The sequence below is a fragment of the Ursus maritimus genome, unplaced genomic scaffold (genome assembly GCF_017311325.1).
Source record: "Ursus maritimus isolate PB19 unplaced genomic scaffold, ASM1731132v1 scaffold_9, whole genome shotgun sequence".
In the NCBI taxonomy this organism is placed as follows: domain Eukaryota; kingdom Metazoa; phylum Chordata; class Mammalia; order Carnivora; family Ursidae; genus Ursus; species Ursus maritimus.
In genome coordinates, this window is record NW_024427107.1 from 70066579 (window position 1) to 70085334 (window position 18756).

The 18756-nt window shown below is 45.9% G+C and overlaps 1 protein-coding gene across 1 annotated transcript in view; it reads right to left on the bottom strand.

Moving 5' to 3' along the window:
* Positions 1 to 18756, bottom strand: part of ADCY8 (adenylate cyclase 8) — a 224618-nt gene that overhangs the window by 25133 nt on the left and 180729 nt on the right. The window contains exons 12-13 of the mRNA XM_040626047.1: positions 15143 to 15315; positions 6003 to 6081 (exon numbers count right to left, since the gene is read on the bottom strand). Coding sequence (XP_040481981.1) covers positions 6003 to 6081; positions 15143 to 15315 — 252 coding nt within the window. The remainder of the gene's footprint in view (positions 1 to 6002; positions 6082 to 15142; positions 15316 to 18756) is intronic.

Below are 18756 nucleotides of genomic sequence, written 5' to 3' on the forward strand. Positions count from 1 at the left end.
GAGGAGAAAGCTCTCCTTCACACTGTATTCTAGCTAATGACTTCTGGACTACGGATAGAAGGGAGATATCACCATCTCTAAAATAAAAGAATAGAGGCTATTCTTGTCAATAGCTGCTAACAGACAAAAAAGATAAGTAGATAGTACGTGCCTGTTAAAAGTAATTTCCCAAACCAACAATAACATATTTTTGTAGAAAAAAAACTGAAACTGAATCTCACCAAGTTTCTAAACGTAACTACCAATACAAGAAAAACAATGGACAGAGGAATGTGTTAAACACCCCGAGAGGATACGACCCACAAACTCTAAACTGGGAAGCCTTATAGAAGTTGCACAACTCTCACAGAATTGCCAGAAAAAAGATATAGAGAGTAATCTTATAAATTAACAGACTTTAGAGTTCTCAACCAATAGCAATACACCGATTTTATTTGTGACCCAAATCAAATAAACCAACTTAAAAACAGAATTATAAACCAATTGAGAAATTAAAACAGTGCCTAGAGGCTTGACAATGTCAAAGAAATACCATTTTCTTTTTTAAAATGCCTAATAGCGTTGTGATTAGGTTAACATTCTCTATATTGATTAGATGCATATTGAAGCATTCACAGAGGAAATGGCAAGACATCGGGAATTTGCTTCAAATAATTGGGAAGGAGCAATGAGCAAAATGAATAGGGAGAGAGGTGAGAAAAGACACAGGAGCTAATGACTGTTGAAGTTGTGAGACTATTATGCATTTCATAAACTTTTTTTTTTTTAAGATTTTATTTATTTGACAGAGATAGAGACAGCCAGCGAGAGAGGGAACACAAGCAGGGGGAGTGGGAGAGGAAGAAGCAGGCTCATAGCAGAGGAGCCTGATGTGGGGCTCGATCCCATAGCGCCGGGATCACGCCCTGAGCCGAAGGCAGACGCTTAACCGCTGTGCCACCCAGGCGCCCCAGCTCATAAACTTTTATATATGTTTGAGATTTTCCGTAAGAACAAAAAATGAGCAGTAGCAGCACGTTACACAGAAGAATGCTGGTCTTCACTGTTTTGTTGTGTGACCTCGGGAAACTCATTCAACTTCTTGTATTTTGGTTCCCCTTCTAAAAAATAAGGATAATCATCCCCATCACGCCTAGTTCAAGAGGCATGGATTATTATGAAGATCTACTACATGGACTGAATCACGTGCTGCACGCAAAAGAATTCCGAAATGTCTCAACTATAGATTCATAAGATACTACTGCAACTTAAGACAGCAGTGGGTAAGGTCAGATCAAGGCTGGGCTTTAGCTTTTTTCCTTCCAGATTCAACAGCATCAAATTTTCATTGGTCAAGTGGCAGGACAGTATTTTCTTATCCAAATGAAACGTTTTGTTATCTCATGCTTGCTTGAAGCAGGGGATCATTTTTTATTCATTTTCCATTGAAACCCTTTCATCTGGTTGAATTCAACTCGGAAACACAGGGAGGGAAATCTGGAGTCCTGGAGTTGATTTCAGCCGGGATTTTCCTGTTACAAGTTAAGAACGCACTTGGCATTTCAGCCAGGCGATGTCTGGTCACTGCGCTGAAGGCAGGTCCATAAGGAGACTGCAAGCCGAGGACCGCTCTGCTTCTTGACAAAGCAAGTCTCATGCAGGCAGGCATCGTCTATTTCAATCCCTGGGAGAGGAAAGTAAGCTTTTCCAGTTTACTAAAGATCTAGCATATAGCGCTCCTGCTCTCTGCACAGTGCTCGGCGTACAAAACGCGTGAAACTCAGTCTCTGCCTTTGATTTGTTCTCAGCTCAGAAGTGAAGGGAGAAAAACGAAAGACAGAGGAACATGTTAGGGAAAGAGATCATTTCAACACAGTGGTTAGAGCAGATGTGGACAGGAAGGCAAGGCACACAGAAGGCACACAAAAGCTTTGGAAGTGAAAATTCTTCAGCGTTTGCTCAAGAAGTGTCGATTGATTTGGAGTGCAATCTCTTTCTTGATTTTCCCCAGACCATTAAGGAACTGGGTGTATGAGAAGAGTACCAAGGGAACCAATACATATTGTTCAGAAGCTTTGTGCCAGGCTCTTAGCACAGAATGAGAGCTAACAGCGCCCAGCTCTTGTCTTGGACCAGGCACTGTTCTAAGCACATCCGATATACTGAAGCTCATTTACTCACATGACTCAACAAGGTAGTACTTTATTATTCCCATTTCACAGGTGAGGAAATGGAGTCACAGTAAGGCAAAGTCAATTGCCCAAGGGCTCACCAATAGCGACTGGCATTGAACTCTGGGCATTCTGACACCAAGCTGTGACTTGACCCCTGCTCTTTATGTGCTTGACCTCATGGAGCCGTTCTCCAACTCCTCGTAGAGAACTATTATCCTTCTCATTTTACAGGTAAAGAAATGGCAGCTCTAGGGACTTGAGTTTCTCGATGTCACCCATCCTCCCAGTGACATTGCTGAGGCTCAAATTTAAGAATATTTGGTTTAGGGGCACCTGGGTGGCTCAGTCAGTTAAGCATCTGACTCCTGATTTTGGCTCAGGTCATGATGTCAGGGTCATGAGATGGAGCCCCACATTGGGCTCCGTGATGGGTGTGGAGCCTGCCTGGGTTTCTCTTTCTCCCTCTCCCTGCCCCATATGCTCTTTCTAAAAAAAAAAAAAGGAATATTTGGTTCTAATGCCTGGGTCTTTCCTTCTAAGCCACACGGTCCTGGTGCCCGTCTGTATCTGACCCGGAAGTAAGTGACTGGAGACCTGATGAATCTCTGTGCCCACATGCAGAGTCCTCTGCTATAAATGGAGCCTCTGAGGCAAAGCCCATACCTCAGGGCTGCGAGGGAACCAGGCACGGCATCAGGCACCTGACTGCTCTCTCTCTCCAACGTTCAGAACATTCACCTGCTTGGAGGAGGAGGAAGGGATGGCATAACACTTCCACATATGTGCAAGATGAAATTTCCCAAGTGTTCAGTTACATAACTCCCTCCGTCCCTCTGGAGATGTCTCATGACACAGGCTCCCACAGGGCTGCTGTGGTGTACCAGGCATCGAAGGCATTATTCAACCTTTAAAAAAACTGAGGGCCTCTGAGTCACAAAGAGAAACTGGTGGAAGCAGGTAGCCAACCCAGGATTAGACCGACTTGGGTTCAGAGAAATAGGAGCCTGACAGGTGCTGTAGACAGAGGACACTGAAGTGTGCAAGTGAGGCAGAAAGACTCCTTTCACAAAGAGAGGCGAGGGGGTGCCTGGGTGGCTCAGTCATTAAGTGTCTGCTTTCAGCTCAGGGCGTGATCCTGGCATTCTGGGATCGAGCCCTGCATCAGGCTCCTCTGTGGGGAGACTGCTTCTTCCTCTCCCACTCCCCCTGCTTGTGTTCCCTCTCTTGCTGGCTGTCTCTCTCTGTGTCAAATAAATAAATAAAATCTTAAAAAAAAAAAAAACACACAATCAAAAAACAAAGAGAGGCAGGGGCAAGCGGTGGGGAGAGAACAGACCCAGAAGTTTCAGATTCCTGTTTCTAGCTGGTGTCCCTCATTGGCTTTACGACCTCCGTGACTTGGGACCAGATGCATAACGATACTTTCCCTGTTTGTCTCAGAGGCCTGTTTTCAAAGTAAAGCATTCATAGCTTACGATTTTTGAGGAAAACGTATTCTATGTGCAAACCACTGGGATTAGTATATTACAATTATATTCTCATATAATCTTATATCAACCCTATGAGGTAGAATCTGTTATTAGCATACCCATTTTATAGGCGAGAAAATGCAGACTCAGAGAGTTAAGTAAATTGCTGAAGGTTGCATAGCCACTAAGTGGAAGAGTTGGGGTTTGAATCCTTCTCCCCCACTCCAAAGCCTATAGACCTGTAACTGCTACCATTATGGGATGTGATTATGTAATTTTGGAGCCTTTTGAAGTTTAAAATAAGGAGACATATCAGATGCCACTTAAACACTCAGATCGTCACTATGCACAAATATACTCTTACTTTATGCATAATCTTAACAGGGTTAGGTTGTCTGTTTTCCAGGACACACAGAGGGTAGAACAAATTGAATCAGAATGTTTAAAGAGGATTGAGGAAGGGGCATTGCCGGGGCACAAAATAATTTCTTCAGGTGACAGAGGAGAAAGGAGTCCTTCCTATTTTGGAATAAGCACCCTCACTCTGAACTTGCTCTCTCTTAGTTATCTCGGGGTGGGGGTGCTCATTCGTCAGTTTCACACCTGGGGGCTGGAGGGTGGGTATGTTTCTCTGTAGGATCGCCTTGTCTGATTTCATCGTCATAGCCCTGGGATGGATTGCTGTTTGCATGTCAGACTAAAGAGTTCTCCTCTGTAACTAAAAGCCATCTAGATACGGAAGGTAGGACCCCAGCTCTGACAGCCAGCCAGAAATACCTAAATACAGGAATTCTGGAAATGGCTAGATTTTGACATTTGGTTTATCATTTTGCCATGAATTCAGTTCAAATTCAAAACCAAACCAAAGTCACACTGCAAGACTGAGTGCCCAGGGCCATTGTGTTAGTATGTTAACTTCTTTCTTTCTCCAGTGCAGAGAAGTCGGAAGGGTGGGCTTTGGAAAAAGATCTGGGTTTGAATTCTGGTTCTCCCACCGACTAGATGAGTAGCATGACTTTTTCATCTGTAAAATAGGATTGCTGGTAACTATCATTCCGGGTTGTTGGGAGGATGATATAGATAATAGAGGCACAGAGTAGGAACCTGATACCCACGAATTCTTCCCCCTCGTCAAGTCATTTTATTTCTTTCTGCCCTTTGACGACATGTTACCGTCCCCCCTTATTACACATCACTTCGTATGTATTTCTAGGTTCTCGGGGTTTGGGGCTGTTTCAGGGTTTCTCAGGGTTGATTACCTCCCTGTTTCCATGGTGATTTCTCAGCACTATGTTTCTATTTCTGCTGTAGCTAAGAGTCTTCCTGTTTTGTTTTTCTCCTTTCCTGGTTACTTTTTTTGAAGTGCATGCAGACCAAAGAAAGATGGACCAGGATCCAGGGCAGGGCAGGGAAGCTGGCAGGGCCTGGCTCTACCGGGGAGAGAAAATCTCCCCAGTTGATGAACACCACCGCATTCACGGTCTGAGTCCGCATGGAGGTGTCCTACTGGCCACAGCAGGTAAACCCCCTGGGGCGAAGCCTCGTATCACACTCCCATGCAGAATAAATTCTTGCCCCTCCAATTCTTGAAGTCCTTGCACAGCCTGACCCCCACATAGCAGGCCCCTCACTGCATTATTTAGGGTCTGCTCTCCTCCAGGAGACTGGTACCTTTGGGGCCAGGGATGGGGTTTTATACGGAGCCATCCACAGCGCCCACCCCAGATCCCAGCAGGGCATAGGGAAGTGGCATCGATACACTTTAGGCACTTCATCTGCTTGAGACAAATAAGGAGCACTTCCTACGCTTATGTAAGGCAGTGTGCAAAATGCTGCACGTGATAATCTCAAGTGAGTCTTCAAAACAGCCCGATTCAGGTGTTACCATCCTATTTTGCACCCGAGGAAGACCTCTAAATTCAGGGAGACAAGCGACTTGCTTAAGGCCACATACTGAGAGTCAGAGGCTGGATTAGGACCCTGGCTCAGCTGGTCCTCACACCTGCATGGTTCCCTAGCCCAGCACACAACTTCTCCAGGAATGACTTTATGCAGGCAATAATGGAACTGGGAGAGATCCTAGTTTGCATCAGGCAGAAATTGCAAGTTTTGTTCTTGTTTTTGTTTTCATAGTAATGATCTCTTTGAAAGAGATATACGTGAAAAGCATTAAAACCACTTGGCTTGCCAAATCATCTTCTCCAGCTTAGTTTTTTATTAGGTGGTCTTTATTAGGAATCGATTCGTTAAGAATCACCACTTTCTGCAAGCAGCTGATGGGTCATTTGCTGCACGGAAGAGCAGAGGCCTCGTAGGTCAGCTTCATGGCAATGGGAAATGCCGGGTAGTGGAAGGGAGTTAGAGCGAAGTGTTGGATTACCTGCTGTCCATGGTAGAACACGGCAAGGAGGAACACGGCCATCAGGAGCAGTGACGCCTCCTTGGTCCCCAGGAAATCTCTGTTGAAAGAAGAAAGGCAAATGGGGCGAGGTTACATCCATGGAGGGACCTCAAGGAGACTCATTAGGAGACCGGGCTCAGAAGGGAGCGGGGTAAACAGAAAGGAGGGAGTATCTCCTAAGCACCAACTAGGTGATAGGGGCTGCTGTCTGAGGGTTTCCACATGGCCTGATTCAGAAATCAGTTGATTCTCCAGAGTATGAAGTCACTGTGGTCGCACCTGGTGGACGAATCTAGAGTCTAGCATCTCAATAAGACACTCACATTGATTAAAAAAAGAAAAAAATTCCCCTTTGCAGAACACTTCCGGACTTCAAAGAGTTTTGTAACTTTCTCATCACAAAAACCCACATGAAGACCAGGATCCCTTCCTTTTTGTCTCGATGTTATTCTATTTAAGGGACAGGTACATGGGGCTGATGATGTGACTGTCTCTGTTCTAACTGCTTTCACTTACGTTCTTAAATCAATTCTATGAGTTGGACGCTGCTTTAATTCTTCTATCAATGTTTTAAATTCTTGTATCAAGTCCATGAGTCAGGCACTGTTATAGTCCCCATTTCAACAAAGCCTTTGTTCCCTGTGCATCATCTCCTCCTGGAATGACCCCTCCCCCCCACCAAATGCTCCACTCACAGTCCTTGTTGGGGCACAAGCTGAGGGGTCGCTGGTCTGGCCTATCTTGGGCTTTCCCAGAGATCACGCTGGAGGGCAGCTGAAGATGGGTAAGTGGGTGTTTAAACACTGATGTGACTTTCTGTCATCTAAGGAATTCAGTTCCAGGGAGACCTTTGTTTGATTCCAATGTGTTCTCTGTTTCATTTCAGCCCAGCGCGAAGCCATTCTCAGGACAAGCTAGGCCAAGAGGCCAAGGGTTTGGAGGGAGCAACAGTGGACTTTGAATACAGACACAGGCGATTTGTGAAAATAAACAGTCCCCTTGACAGGCTTCTGGAGGCTAATGAAGAAAACTCAAAATTAAAAAGTTTTAGACAAATTGTCTCTAGGGATGTTGGGACTTGCTCTCCATTACCTCCTGTTCTTCCTCCACCTTTCTTCATCTCGGGGGCTGCCCCCTCATCCACTCACCCCTGTGCTTGAGCCTAATACAAAAGCAAACCTACGAGGCAGCCCTCACCACTCCAATATCCAAATAGTGTCTGTTCTTCCACCCAAATACACCTTCCACTCTCCTCCACTCTCTCTGTCTCTACCACCAGCACCTGAGTCCAGCCACCACGACTTTCAGTAGCCCCCTGCATTGCCCTCCACCATCTATTTCCAACACGGTCACTGGAATATTCTGTGTCACTAAAACTGGCCATGTCACTCTCTGTTTTATTGTTTCCCAATCACAAGCACACATATACTCAGTAGTGACCTAACTCTGATGAGGCTTCAGGACACAAAGGGGCCATCAAAGAGGGGATGCAGTGTGTAGGTGGGAGTGGGGGGGAGAAAGAGTGAACACTGATATGGCTCCATCCAGGTGCTCTCCAGCTTTCCCTTTTCTCTCCTCACTGGAGATGAGCAAGAGTAGCCCTGGGCTCAGGAACTGGGAGCATGAACCCCGCTGCCAAGCCCAGCGTCTCATCTAGCTTTCTGTCAAAGACCCTCCCAGCTGATCCAGGGTGGGCCCAGTCCAGATCTGCAGATAGCACAAGAACTCAGGAACGGAAACTTGCTTTCCCTTGGGGAGCTCTTGTGCATACTGGGGCCCAGGGGACCAGGACGTCTGCAGGCTGGCGCAAGATTCAGATTTGTGAATCCCTAGTCCCATCTGCTTTTCCTTGGAGATAAGATGCTAATAATAGATGGTAGTCATTATTGTGTCTGTCGTCTATAGCCCCAGTGCAGCACATAATTACTGAGCGCTACCGTGCGCCAGGCACATGCTGGGATGAAGAGAATGAAGAAGGCACATCGTCTTTGCCCTCAAAACAGTCCAGGAAAGGAGAGAACCAGACAGATAGATAAGTTCATAACACAGTACGCTCCATTGTAAAAGTACGTCCTTGTTGCCATGGGAACACATGGGAAGGGAAAGTAACCCAGGATGGGTGTTCTGGGAACACAGGAGCTGAGTCTTCAAGGTTGGTAAGACTTCAGGAGGAAAAGACAGGACAGGCTTTATAGGTATAGGTATGGGGCACGTATCTTGCTTAGCTAGATGGTTGGAAAGCTGCTGACACTTTTTCTTGCTCCTGGTGGTGATGCTTGAAACAAAGCCCTCCTTCACACATCCTTCCACCGCCCTCATCTGCTCTCCCAGGCACTTCTGACAGCCTTTTCTTTGTGACGTAGATGACTTCTGGAAGTCCGGTAACGTATCACTCACAACACACTCGCAAGGGAAAACACAAATACCTCTGGAAAGTGGTGGTTGACCCAACATAAAGAGTCGGCCAGATTCAGAATAAAAGTACGAGGAAATTATTATGAACAGTTTCTTAGTCTTTAAGCTCTATTTCACCTGGAAAAATTATGGCCGGAGTCAAGATGGCAAAATATGCGTAGAAAGTCAGCCAGGCCAAGGAACATCCAAAAAGAACTGTCATTTGAATTTAGAAGGAATTTTTTTTTTCTAATAGCTACTGTGAGTCTTTGAAGAACTTCCCAGAGAGCCAAATGACCAACATGTGTATGAAATTATAACACTTTGCTTGATATTGGGTGGCGCAGACTTAAAACCAGGGACATTTTGAACTAATATATTTATAATAATGAAATCACAGAATTAATACGACCATCTCTCTATGCTAACAGAAAGGCACATAATTAAGTGAAGACACGTAGAATAATGTCAATTCTTGAGGGCTATAACAGTCTTTAGAGAGCATCTTATCTGATGTCTCATAAAAATTAATGTTTAATTTGAATGTTACTCATTACAGAAGTATTTATGCTAATTGTGGTAAATCTGGAAGCTAATACAAATTCACAAATAAGAAAATAAAAATTGTCCTTATGCCTACCACCCAGAGAAAACAATGGTTACTTTTTAGGAGCTAAACAGGGACGTCTGGCTGGCTCAGTGGGTTCAGCATCTGACTCTTGATTTTGGCTCAGGTCATAATCTCAGGGTCCTGGGATCCAGCCCCGAGTCAGGCTCCACACTCAGGGGGAGTCTGCTTGAGGATTTCTCTCCCTCTCCCTCTCCCTCTCCCTCTCCTTCTCCCTCTCCCTGTCTCTCCCCCAAATCATCCTCTCTCTCTCTTTCTCTCTCTCTAAAATAAATAAGTAAATCTTTTAAAAATATTTTGGAGCCAACTAAATGTCATTTCCTTTTTCTCCATGCAAAAATATGTTTATAAATTTCGGACTATATGGTTCATACTATTTTTGTTAACCTACTTCTATACTTAGTATATATTATGAAAATAATTCCATGTAATTAAATACTTTATAATGCAAGTTGGGTGGATCCATTCTATTCCATACTATGTGTATAATAGATAATGTATTATCCCTTGCATGGCTTTTATTTTATAGATTTAAGATCGGGGACCAGGGAGAAGCTACTTGCCCAAGTTCACACAGCTGGTTCTTATCAGAGGCCGGATGTGCATTCATATCTCAAGCACCAAGTTCAGAGCTTGGCCATTTGTGCACCTGATGCCAAACTCCTAGTTTAGCCATTAGTTCCCATTTCCCCTTCTGAAACTCAAAATAAACCAGCCAGTATGGGTGATGCTTGATTCTGTTGTCATGCTAATGACTACATTTGCTAAGTGCTGATCTTATGCCATACCTGTAATAACACTTTACATATATGTTCCTCTTTAATCGTCATATCAACGAACAAGATACTATTAGCCCTATTCCAGGAAAGAAGAAACTGAGGCTCAGTTGTTCAATGACTCATTCTAGTTCACCAATCTAGTGAATGGTGAAGCCTGGCTGTCAATCTACATCTGAGTGGTCACTTTCTCAGTAGCTACTGAGCCCTCCTATAGGCACTTACTTGTAATTGCTTGCCCCTAAGATCCCTGGAGTTGGAAATAATGTCTTATTCATATGTGAATCTGCAGGGCCTAGCAAAGGTGGGACAGGTAAGTGCTTACGGGATGGGGAACACTTGGTTTCAGGGTGATGGGGAGCAATAATCATAGGGGTTGTGGAGAGATGACACTTAGCTTGCTGTGATTCAATGGTGTAAGATGATTCCCAAGGAGTTAATGCTTCTTTCGGTCAGTCATTTATTTAATGTTTCACTCAACAAATTTTTAATTGGACACCTGCTGCCAGATACTCTATTAAGTGCCAAAATTCAAGCATGAGTAATGGTCCTTGCCCTCAAAAGCTCCTACTCCAATGGAAGAGGAAGACGTGAAAATTAATGCTTGCAACACACAGAGAGAAGGGCAATGATTAAAGATGATGTGCACAGATTAGAGGATGAGAGATGATCAGAGAGGGCTTTACTGTCCTTGAGTGGGACCTTGAGAGGGATGGGTTGGAAGTAGTCAGGGAGATGGATGCATCCGGCAGGGAAATGTGCAGACGCTCACTGGGTAGGTAAACAGCATGGTTTCCCATGGCTAGAACACAGGATATATATGTGCTGGTCTTGGGAGCTGCGGGAGGAAAGATTGGAGGAGTCATGGGGGCCAGACCAGGGAGACTCGTGAAGTCGTTGAGAAGCAGATTGAATTTTTAGCTTCTTAGAGGCAATAAAGAACCCCGTAAGGGTTTTTTTTTTTTAAATTTATTTATTTTTAGAGAGAAAGAGAGAACAAGCGGGGGATGGGAGGGAGACAGAGGAAGAGACAGAATCCCAAGTAGACTCCCTGCTGAGTGTACAGACTGACAAGGCTTGATCTCACAACCCTGAGATCATGACCTGAGCCAAAATCAAGAGTCAGATGCTCTACCAACTGAGCCACCCAGGTGCCCTGGAGCCCCTTCAGGGTTTTAAAAAGGATAATGATAATGAGTCGACCAGATGGCTCTGATGGCTTTCAGAGGGGTGCATCGAGAGTGGAGGCTGGGAGATCAGTTAGGTAACAGCAGCCCAGAGATGAGAGTGAGGATCTTTCTAGAACAGCAACATTTATGGCATTGAAGGGACATGTGGGATAATAACTGTTAGTATTAATCAAGTGCTTGTTCTGTGCCAGGCCTTGTGCTAAGCTTCCATGATCACATTTGATCTCTCGGATACTCCTACAACGTAGGAGCGGTTATTACCCCCACTTTACAGATGAGAAAATCTGTGCTTTGAGAGATCGTCACTTTTCATGAATTCTCTTTGGATCACACGGCTGGCTGATGGCAGAGCTGGGGCTGGAACCTCAGCGCCTTAACTCCCAAACTTGTACTCACACGTGTTGTGATAGAGTGCTTCCCCACAAGGCATGCGGAGGAAGATGAATCTCCAGGGACTGATAAGATACTGAGGGAGAGGGTGCCTCTCCCGTTTTGGGCTCAGCGTCATCCGCTGAGACGTGAAGTTGTTGTGCGGGGCCTCCAGAGCAGACTGGGAGATACTGGTCTAAACTATCCGGGACCATCTCGCTGGAGATGTAGCCAGGCTGCCGGTGGAAGGTTCTTCGCACTCTGCGTTACGGGGGTACCTGACCCCCAGGTACAACCAGCAGAGTGCCGCTGAACCAAGGTGAGCTCCTAAAGTGTGGGCTAACTTCCCGACAGCACGAGCAGGCTGTGGCTGCCAACTGGACGCACCGTGGCCACTGACCTGCTGATTTATAATGCAGCGGACGAGACGGCTGAACGAGCTCTTCTGCTCCTAATTAGTTTAGTTCTGTGGATAGCAAAGTGTGAGTCAATACGAGACTCGCCAATAATTGACCCTGAGTCAGGAAGAAGCTGAGAAAAACACTCCAAAGTCAGCAGCAGTGAGCTTGGGATTGTGTTCACGTTCACAAGCCTACGAACAATTTCACTACAAGCTCTTCCTGAAGACCTCAGAACAGAATTCAGAACTAATAAACCTCTCTCCGAAGAAGGAGGGAGGGGCTAGGAATGCACTCTGACTGATCACCTGCTATGTACCAGGCACATATGAGCCTCACACAGCCCTGGGATAGAAGACAGTGACGGGCAAACTGCGGTCCAGAGATGGGAAGTGACTTCCTAAGGGAACGGACTCTGGATTTGAAGCCAAAGCCCTGGCCGGTTCGTCTGATTTCATTGTTACCACAAATGTGGCTTATTTTGCTAGTATATCTCTTCAAGCTCTGTTTGGCCATGGCAACACCTGTTGCCACTAACCATTTTACCTAATTTGAAGTTGTTTTGACTTTCTTTGAACCCTGGGCGTATCGGGAGAGATTCTTCAGCTTGACTTGGAGGAAGTGTGTGCAGCATTGACAAGGGAGGACTTTGGAGCCAGGATGACCTGAGTTTGACTCCAGATCTGGTTGTTACTGGCCATGGGCACCAGGAAAACTGTTTCACCTTTCTGAGCCTGTGTTCTTCGGGTGGTTGCTGTGAGGGTCAAACAGGGTAATGTATATAAAGTGTCGGACGCACATGCATAACAGACATAAATTAACATCTAGAATTTATAAAGAACCCTCCCAAATCCAGTAAGAAAAAGGCAAACAACCTAACAGAAAACCAGCCAAAGGATATGACCTTGACAGTTCACCTGAAAGGAAATCCAAATGGTCAACCAACAAACAGAAATGCATAAACTTACTCATGATCCAGGAAGTACCAATGAAAGCAATGAGACAAAATTCACACCCATAAATTTGATAAGAATTTGAAAAGTCTAACAAGGGTGGGGTGGGAATAAGGAGCAACAGGACCATCGCTTGTGAAAGGGAAATTGTTTTAAGCACATTGGAGAGCAATTTGGCACTGTACAAAGTGGAAAATACGAATATCTTACAATCCAGCAAGTTTGCTTTTAGATACCAGATGGAAGACTGCTGGTGATGGGTAGTAAGGAGGGCACGTATTGCATGGTGCACTGGGTGTTATACGCAACTAACGCATCATCGAACTTTACATCAGAAACCAGGGATGTACTGTATGGTGACTAACATAATATAATAAAAAATATTATTATAGAAAATAAAAAACAAGATAGAAGTTCCAGGAGACATTTTCGATAATGGTCACTGAAGCATTTTTTTTAAGTAGGGAAAACTGCTAACAGCCTGAATGTCTATTATTAGGTCAGAGGATAAATATATTTTGGCACCTTCATATTATGCAATCAGAACATATTACAGCTGCAGACTGTGAAAGCAGTCTGCAGAATTACATCTGTGGATATCAACCTACATGCATCTAAGAAATGCAGTACTGCATGATGCCGAAACAATTTTATAAGTAATGTATAATATAGACAAAACTAAATATATATAAAAAAACATGGATGGGAAGGATACACTTAAGTGCATTAGAAATTGGCTCTTTGTAGAAAGAGAAGAAAAAATGAAAAAAAATAGGTGATGGGGATTAAGGAGTGCACTTGTGATGAGCACTGGGTGTTGTATGTAAGTGTTGAATCACTAAATTGTACACCTGAAATTAACATTAAACTGTAATGTTAACTAACTGGAATTTAAGTAAAAACTTAAAAAAAATAGAAGAATCCAAAAGTGAAAAAATAAAATAAAATAAAATGCAGAAGTAGGGGCGCCTGGGTGGCACTGTTGGTTAAGCTTCTGACTCTTGATTACGGCTCAGGTCGTGATCTCAGGGTTGTGAGATCGAGCCCCAGGTTAGCCTCCATGGTCAGCGTGGAGTCTGCTTGAGATTCTCTCTCTCCCTCTCCCTCTGCCCCTCCCACTCTTGCTTTCTCTCTCTCACTAAAATAAATAAATAAATCTTAAAAAATGCAGAAGTAAATATAACTCATTATTAACATTGTTTATTTCCAGCAGTTGGTTCACAGATGTTCATATGATTAGTATCCAGCACATTTTCTGAGGCTTTTTGGACAATCTCTGCCTCATCTTTTTCTCCTTCGGTGGGCCCCTTCCTGTGGTCTCAGTTAGCCCTGTGCTTCCCACACCCGAGGCCCATCGCCTCTGCCACTTCTGGCTCAGGTGAAGCTCCAACATGTTGCAGGCGTGGGGTCTGGCTTGCCCGTGGGGCTGTGTGAGGGGCCACGGGCTGTCACCAGGAAGTTCATCCAGAGACCGAGCTGTGACTTACGAGAGACAGGAAAGGTATGGAGCCAGTGGAGAAATTTCTCTCTCTTTCTGTGTCCTGAGCCATCTTTCCCCATTTCACTGCCTATCCAGAGACATTTCAACTGAGTGGTTCCTTTCTTTTTCCTTTTCTTTCTTTCTTTCTTTCTTTCTTTCTTTCTTTCTTTCTTTCTTTCTTTCTTTTTTTAAGATTTTATGTATTTATTTGAGAAAGAGAGAGAGCACAGGCAGGGGGAGCGGCAGGCAGAGAGAGAGGGAGAAGCAGGCTCCCCACTGAGCAGAGAGCCCGGCCTGGGGCTCCATCCCAGGACCCCAAGATCATGACCTGAGCCTAAGGCAGACGCTCAACTGACTGAGCCACCCAGGCGCCCCTGAGTGGCTCCTTTCAATCTCTTCACGACCCATGTGGCCACAAAACCACGTCAGCTTGCGTTTGCCTCCCGACCTCTTCCCCTCTCTTTCACTTCCCTGGAGCTGTGCTGGCCTTTCTGCCTTGTCTCCGGCTCTGTTCCGAGAAATCTAGGCTGAGACATTATTTTTTGTACTTGGCTGTATTTCACGAGTAGTCCAGGGCAAGGAGCACAGTCCGTGGTCCGTGCACAGTGGCTGCTACTATTAATAGCGTCACAGCCAATTTAGAATCAGACCCTCCGCATCTCGGAGCTGATAAACTGGAAGAAATCATCAATGATTAGGTTTGGAGGGAGGAGACCGGAGCTACTCTTTAGTTCCTATTCACTCCAAACTTTAAAACTGAAAAGGAGGGATCTCGCCTAGACTTGTCAGCTAGCGAGCGCCTGAGCTGAGAAACAGAAGTCACTATCCAATGGTCCCCAAGTACTGGGGACGCCATCTCAATCATCTTCCCAAGGGCTCCATTTCCCGCTGGGAGCTGGGCACTTCCGAGCATGTGATGGTGGGCACTTACTCTCCACTGTGGTTCAGGTTGTCGTAGCGCAGGAAGAGGCCCGCGTAGATGGTCTCGGTGAGCAGGGCGTAGATGGCGGTCATAATCAGCAGCACGGCCAGCTTCAGGACAGAGTTCAGGCGGAGGAAAACCGCACAGGTCACCATGGCCAGCACCCCGGTGAAGACGAAGTACTGGAAACAGAGAGAGGCCAGGTGGTCAGACCCAACAGGAATGTGGGAGGGCCACTCCCCCAGCACAGGTGCCTGTGGGTCTCCTGACACAGGTGGCGGCTGAGCACCTCGGTTTGGAGACCTCAGGCTGCCCTCAAGTTCAACAGGCCTCCAACAGAACTCATCACTTCCTTCCCACCTCCTGAGCCTCTGTTCCCTGGCCTTTGGGGACCATTTACACCAGCCTTAAGCCAAAGAACCCTCAGTCTCTTCTTTGCTGCCTTTCTCTTCCCCACACTCCACGGCCAGGCCACCCTAAGTCTGTAGCCTCCACTTCCTTCCGAGAGCTCACATCCAGGCAGCCCTCCCCTCCTGAGCATTTTCTGTCCTGGTTCCAGAACAGTTTCCGACAGCTCAGTCTGCTTGCAGCCCCCAACCCCCACTGAACACACACGGTCTTTCTCTCTCCAAAATTTCTAAAACACAGACCTCATGATGCCACGCCTCAGCCTGAAGGCCTTTCGTGGCTCACCATTCCCTCAAATGGTGTCCTCTCTGAGCGGGAAGGTCACGAGGCCAGCACGGAGCAGATTTCCCTTCACTTTCCAAACCCAACACACGCTTCAGCCTCGCGGTCCACCTGCATCTCGCACGGCTGTTTCCCAACTCTCCTGGGCCTCCATGCTCTGTTTCCCGTGGCCTCTTGCTCAGAGTGCATCCATGGGACTAAGCCTCGCTTCTCGGACAAGCGTCCTCTCCTCAGAGAAGCCTTAGTGAGCATTTCCAGGTGCCCTGGAAAGGGCCTCACACCTCCCTAGCACTGCCCACACCCAGGAGAAGATCTATCTCCTTGTAGAAGAAGCAGCTGTTCTCAAAGGCCAAACTGGCCCCAATCAAGCTGGAATCCTGGTGCGGCCCCCACAGCCCAGTCTGCCCAGCTAGATTTCAGCCTTTTGTAGGAGGCTCCCCAGCCTCTTTCCCTTACAGAAGCAGCCCACTGTCTCATTCTGGATGGCAGGTTTGGATTTGGACTCTCCAGTGGGAAAAAAGAATAAGAGTCGCGTTATCAAGGCCTACTTGGTTCTCTGGTAATTTTCAAAATAACTGGCCAAGATGGGAATCATAATTCCCACTTTACAGGCGAAGAGACTGAAGCTCACAGAGCTTAGGTGAATTGTCAAATTCCCACAACTGGAAAATGGTGCCTAGGCCACTGGGAAGCAATCTGTCCACGTATGTGTGACTGCAGTGGGCACACTAAGCTGGACAGTCCCTAAAATCCACTGCAGGCCCCTTATGCGTGGCTCTTTGTAGCAACTGGCTGTCTCCTCTCTCTTATTACAGAAAGACAGTTTCTGGATAGGCAGAGGAGACCTCAAGAATTTCTAGAAATCTCCGAGCAACTCTGGAAGACACATTTATTGAGTTCCTAAGTCAAACCGACTCATTAATGTACACTTTCGACAATGATATCAACAAATGTGGACAGCACCCTGATGAGACCCCACGAGGGCCAGGCCCGGTGCCTTTATCATGCATGTGGTGGACTCGGGAATGAATAAGCAGGGGCCCTATCCCTAAAGATCCCTGGGTCTGTACCCTTGATTTTTGTCTTTTTTTCTTGGTAAATCCAATTGCATCCACGTCTCAATGGACGATGAGCTTTCTTCACTCCCCTTTAAGATCTTTCCTTGGCAAGATTTTCAGGTAACTCATCTTGATGCCTTGAAGCCATCATTTTAACAGATAGAAAAGTGGGTAGACCCAAAGGGTCTTTTTTCATTGTTATCTGCATCATAATGAAGGGTTGTGCATGGTTTTGTCAATGCAAATTATGAATCATGTATTAAATCAAAGCTGTCAAGATGATTATGCCCTTGAGCAAAACTTTATGAGGGCACAATGGTTAAGTTTAGTAAGTGTAATAAGGATTTGCTGAGTGGGGGCGCCTGGGTGGCACAGCGGTTAGGCGTCTGCCTTCGGCTCAGGGCGTGATCCCGGCATTATGGGATCGAGCCCCACATCAGGCTCCTCCGCTATGAGCCTGCTTCTTCCTCTCCCACTCCCCCTGCTTGTGTTCCCTCTCTCGCTGGCTGTCTCTATCTCTGTCGAATAAATAAATAAAATCTTTAAAAAAAAAAAGGGTTTGCTGAGTGGCTGTTGCAATCAAGGCATGTTGCTAAGCATTGGGAATTCCAAGGTGAGAGCTGGCCTGGACCACATTCTGTGGTCTAAGATGTGAGGATGACATGGAGAGACCAATGCCAACATCCTGTGGGATGTGCTCTGTCAGCAATGTGATCAAATGTGATGGAACGCAGGGGCAGAAGGAACACGAGTTTGGAGGAGGATTTATGGGACAGGTGGATTTGAACTGGATGTGAAGGATGGATAGGACTCACATGACAGAAGAGGGGTAGGAAGAACATTATAGGAGGATAGAATGACATGGACTCAAAGGTACAAAGGAACACATCTATAGAATGAATGCCTTGGGTATATCCAAGAACCACATAATTAATCATAAAGAGAGCTAGTAACATTGGCAGGCAGGTATGTTTCAAATGAGTTGCCCTCCTTCTTTGTCTGCCAAGACATCTGAAGTCATAGTATTTGAATACAGTCCCACGTTTGCACAATGGATTGATGTATCTTTTTCTTTGTGTTGCCTCAACCGACTGTGTTAGTGTGCTCTTGGCAGCGCTGCTGTCCCCCTCCATTCCACTGAAAGGAACCACCTTGTTCACTGCCTTGCACAGTTGAGGGGACTTTCTGCTTTAAAGTGTAAGTTTGGGGGCGCCTGGGTGGCACAGCGGTTAAGCGTCTGCCTTCGGCTCAGGGCGTGATCCCGGCGTTATGGGATCAAGCCCCACATCAGGCTCTTCTGCTAGGAGCCTGCTTCTTCCTCTCCCACTCCCCCTGCTTGTGTTCCCTCTCTTGCTGGCTGTCTCTATCTCTGTTGAATGAATAAACAAAATCTTTAAAAAATAAATAAATAAATAAAGTGTAAGGTTGAATCTTATGGTGATGCTGTAAACCATAGGACATTAAAGGCACGAGACCTGGATAAATAACATGAGGAGCTTTTCCTCCGTCTCTTTTCTAGCTTGAATGAAGAGTGGGAGCGGGACCAGGAAACGGAGAGGAGCAGGAAGCTACAGAAGTGTTATGACTTTGTGAAAACCTCTCTTTCAGCTGCCTCTGGACCCATAAATTGCATATTTCCTATAACTTAGGAGGATGCTGGACCCAACACAATGACTAAATTTCTGTCAAACGACCAATAGTCTCTGTGTTCTTTTAAGTGAGCCCAGGAACTCGGAAGCTCCACAGCTTCTTGAGTGCCCCCGGAATGGGCCCTGAGCATTGGGGGGTCACAGGTGTGGCAGGGCAGAGATAGGAGGCAAAGCCACATTGCAAAAACTCTTGTTATGTTCTGCTGCCAAGTCTGTGCTTTATTCT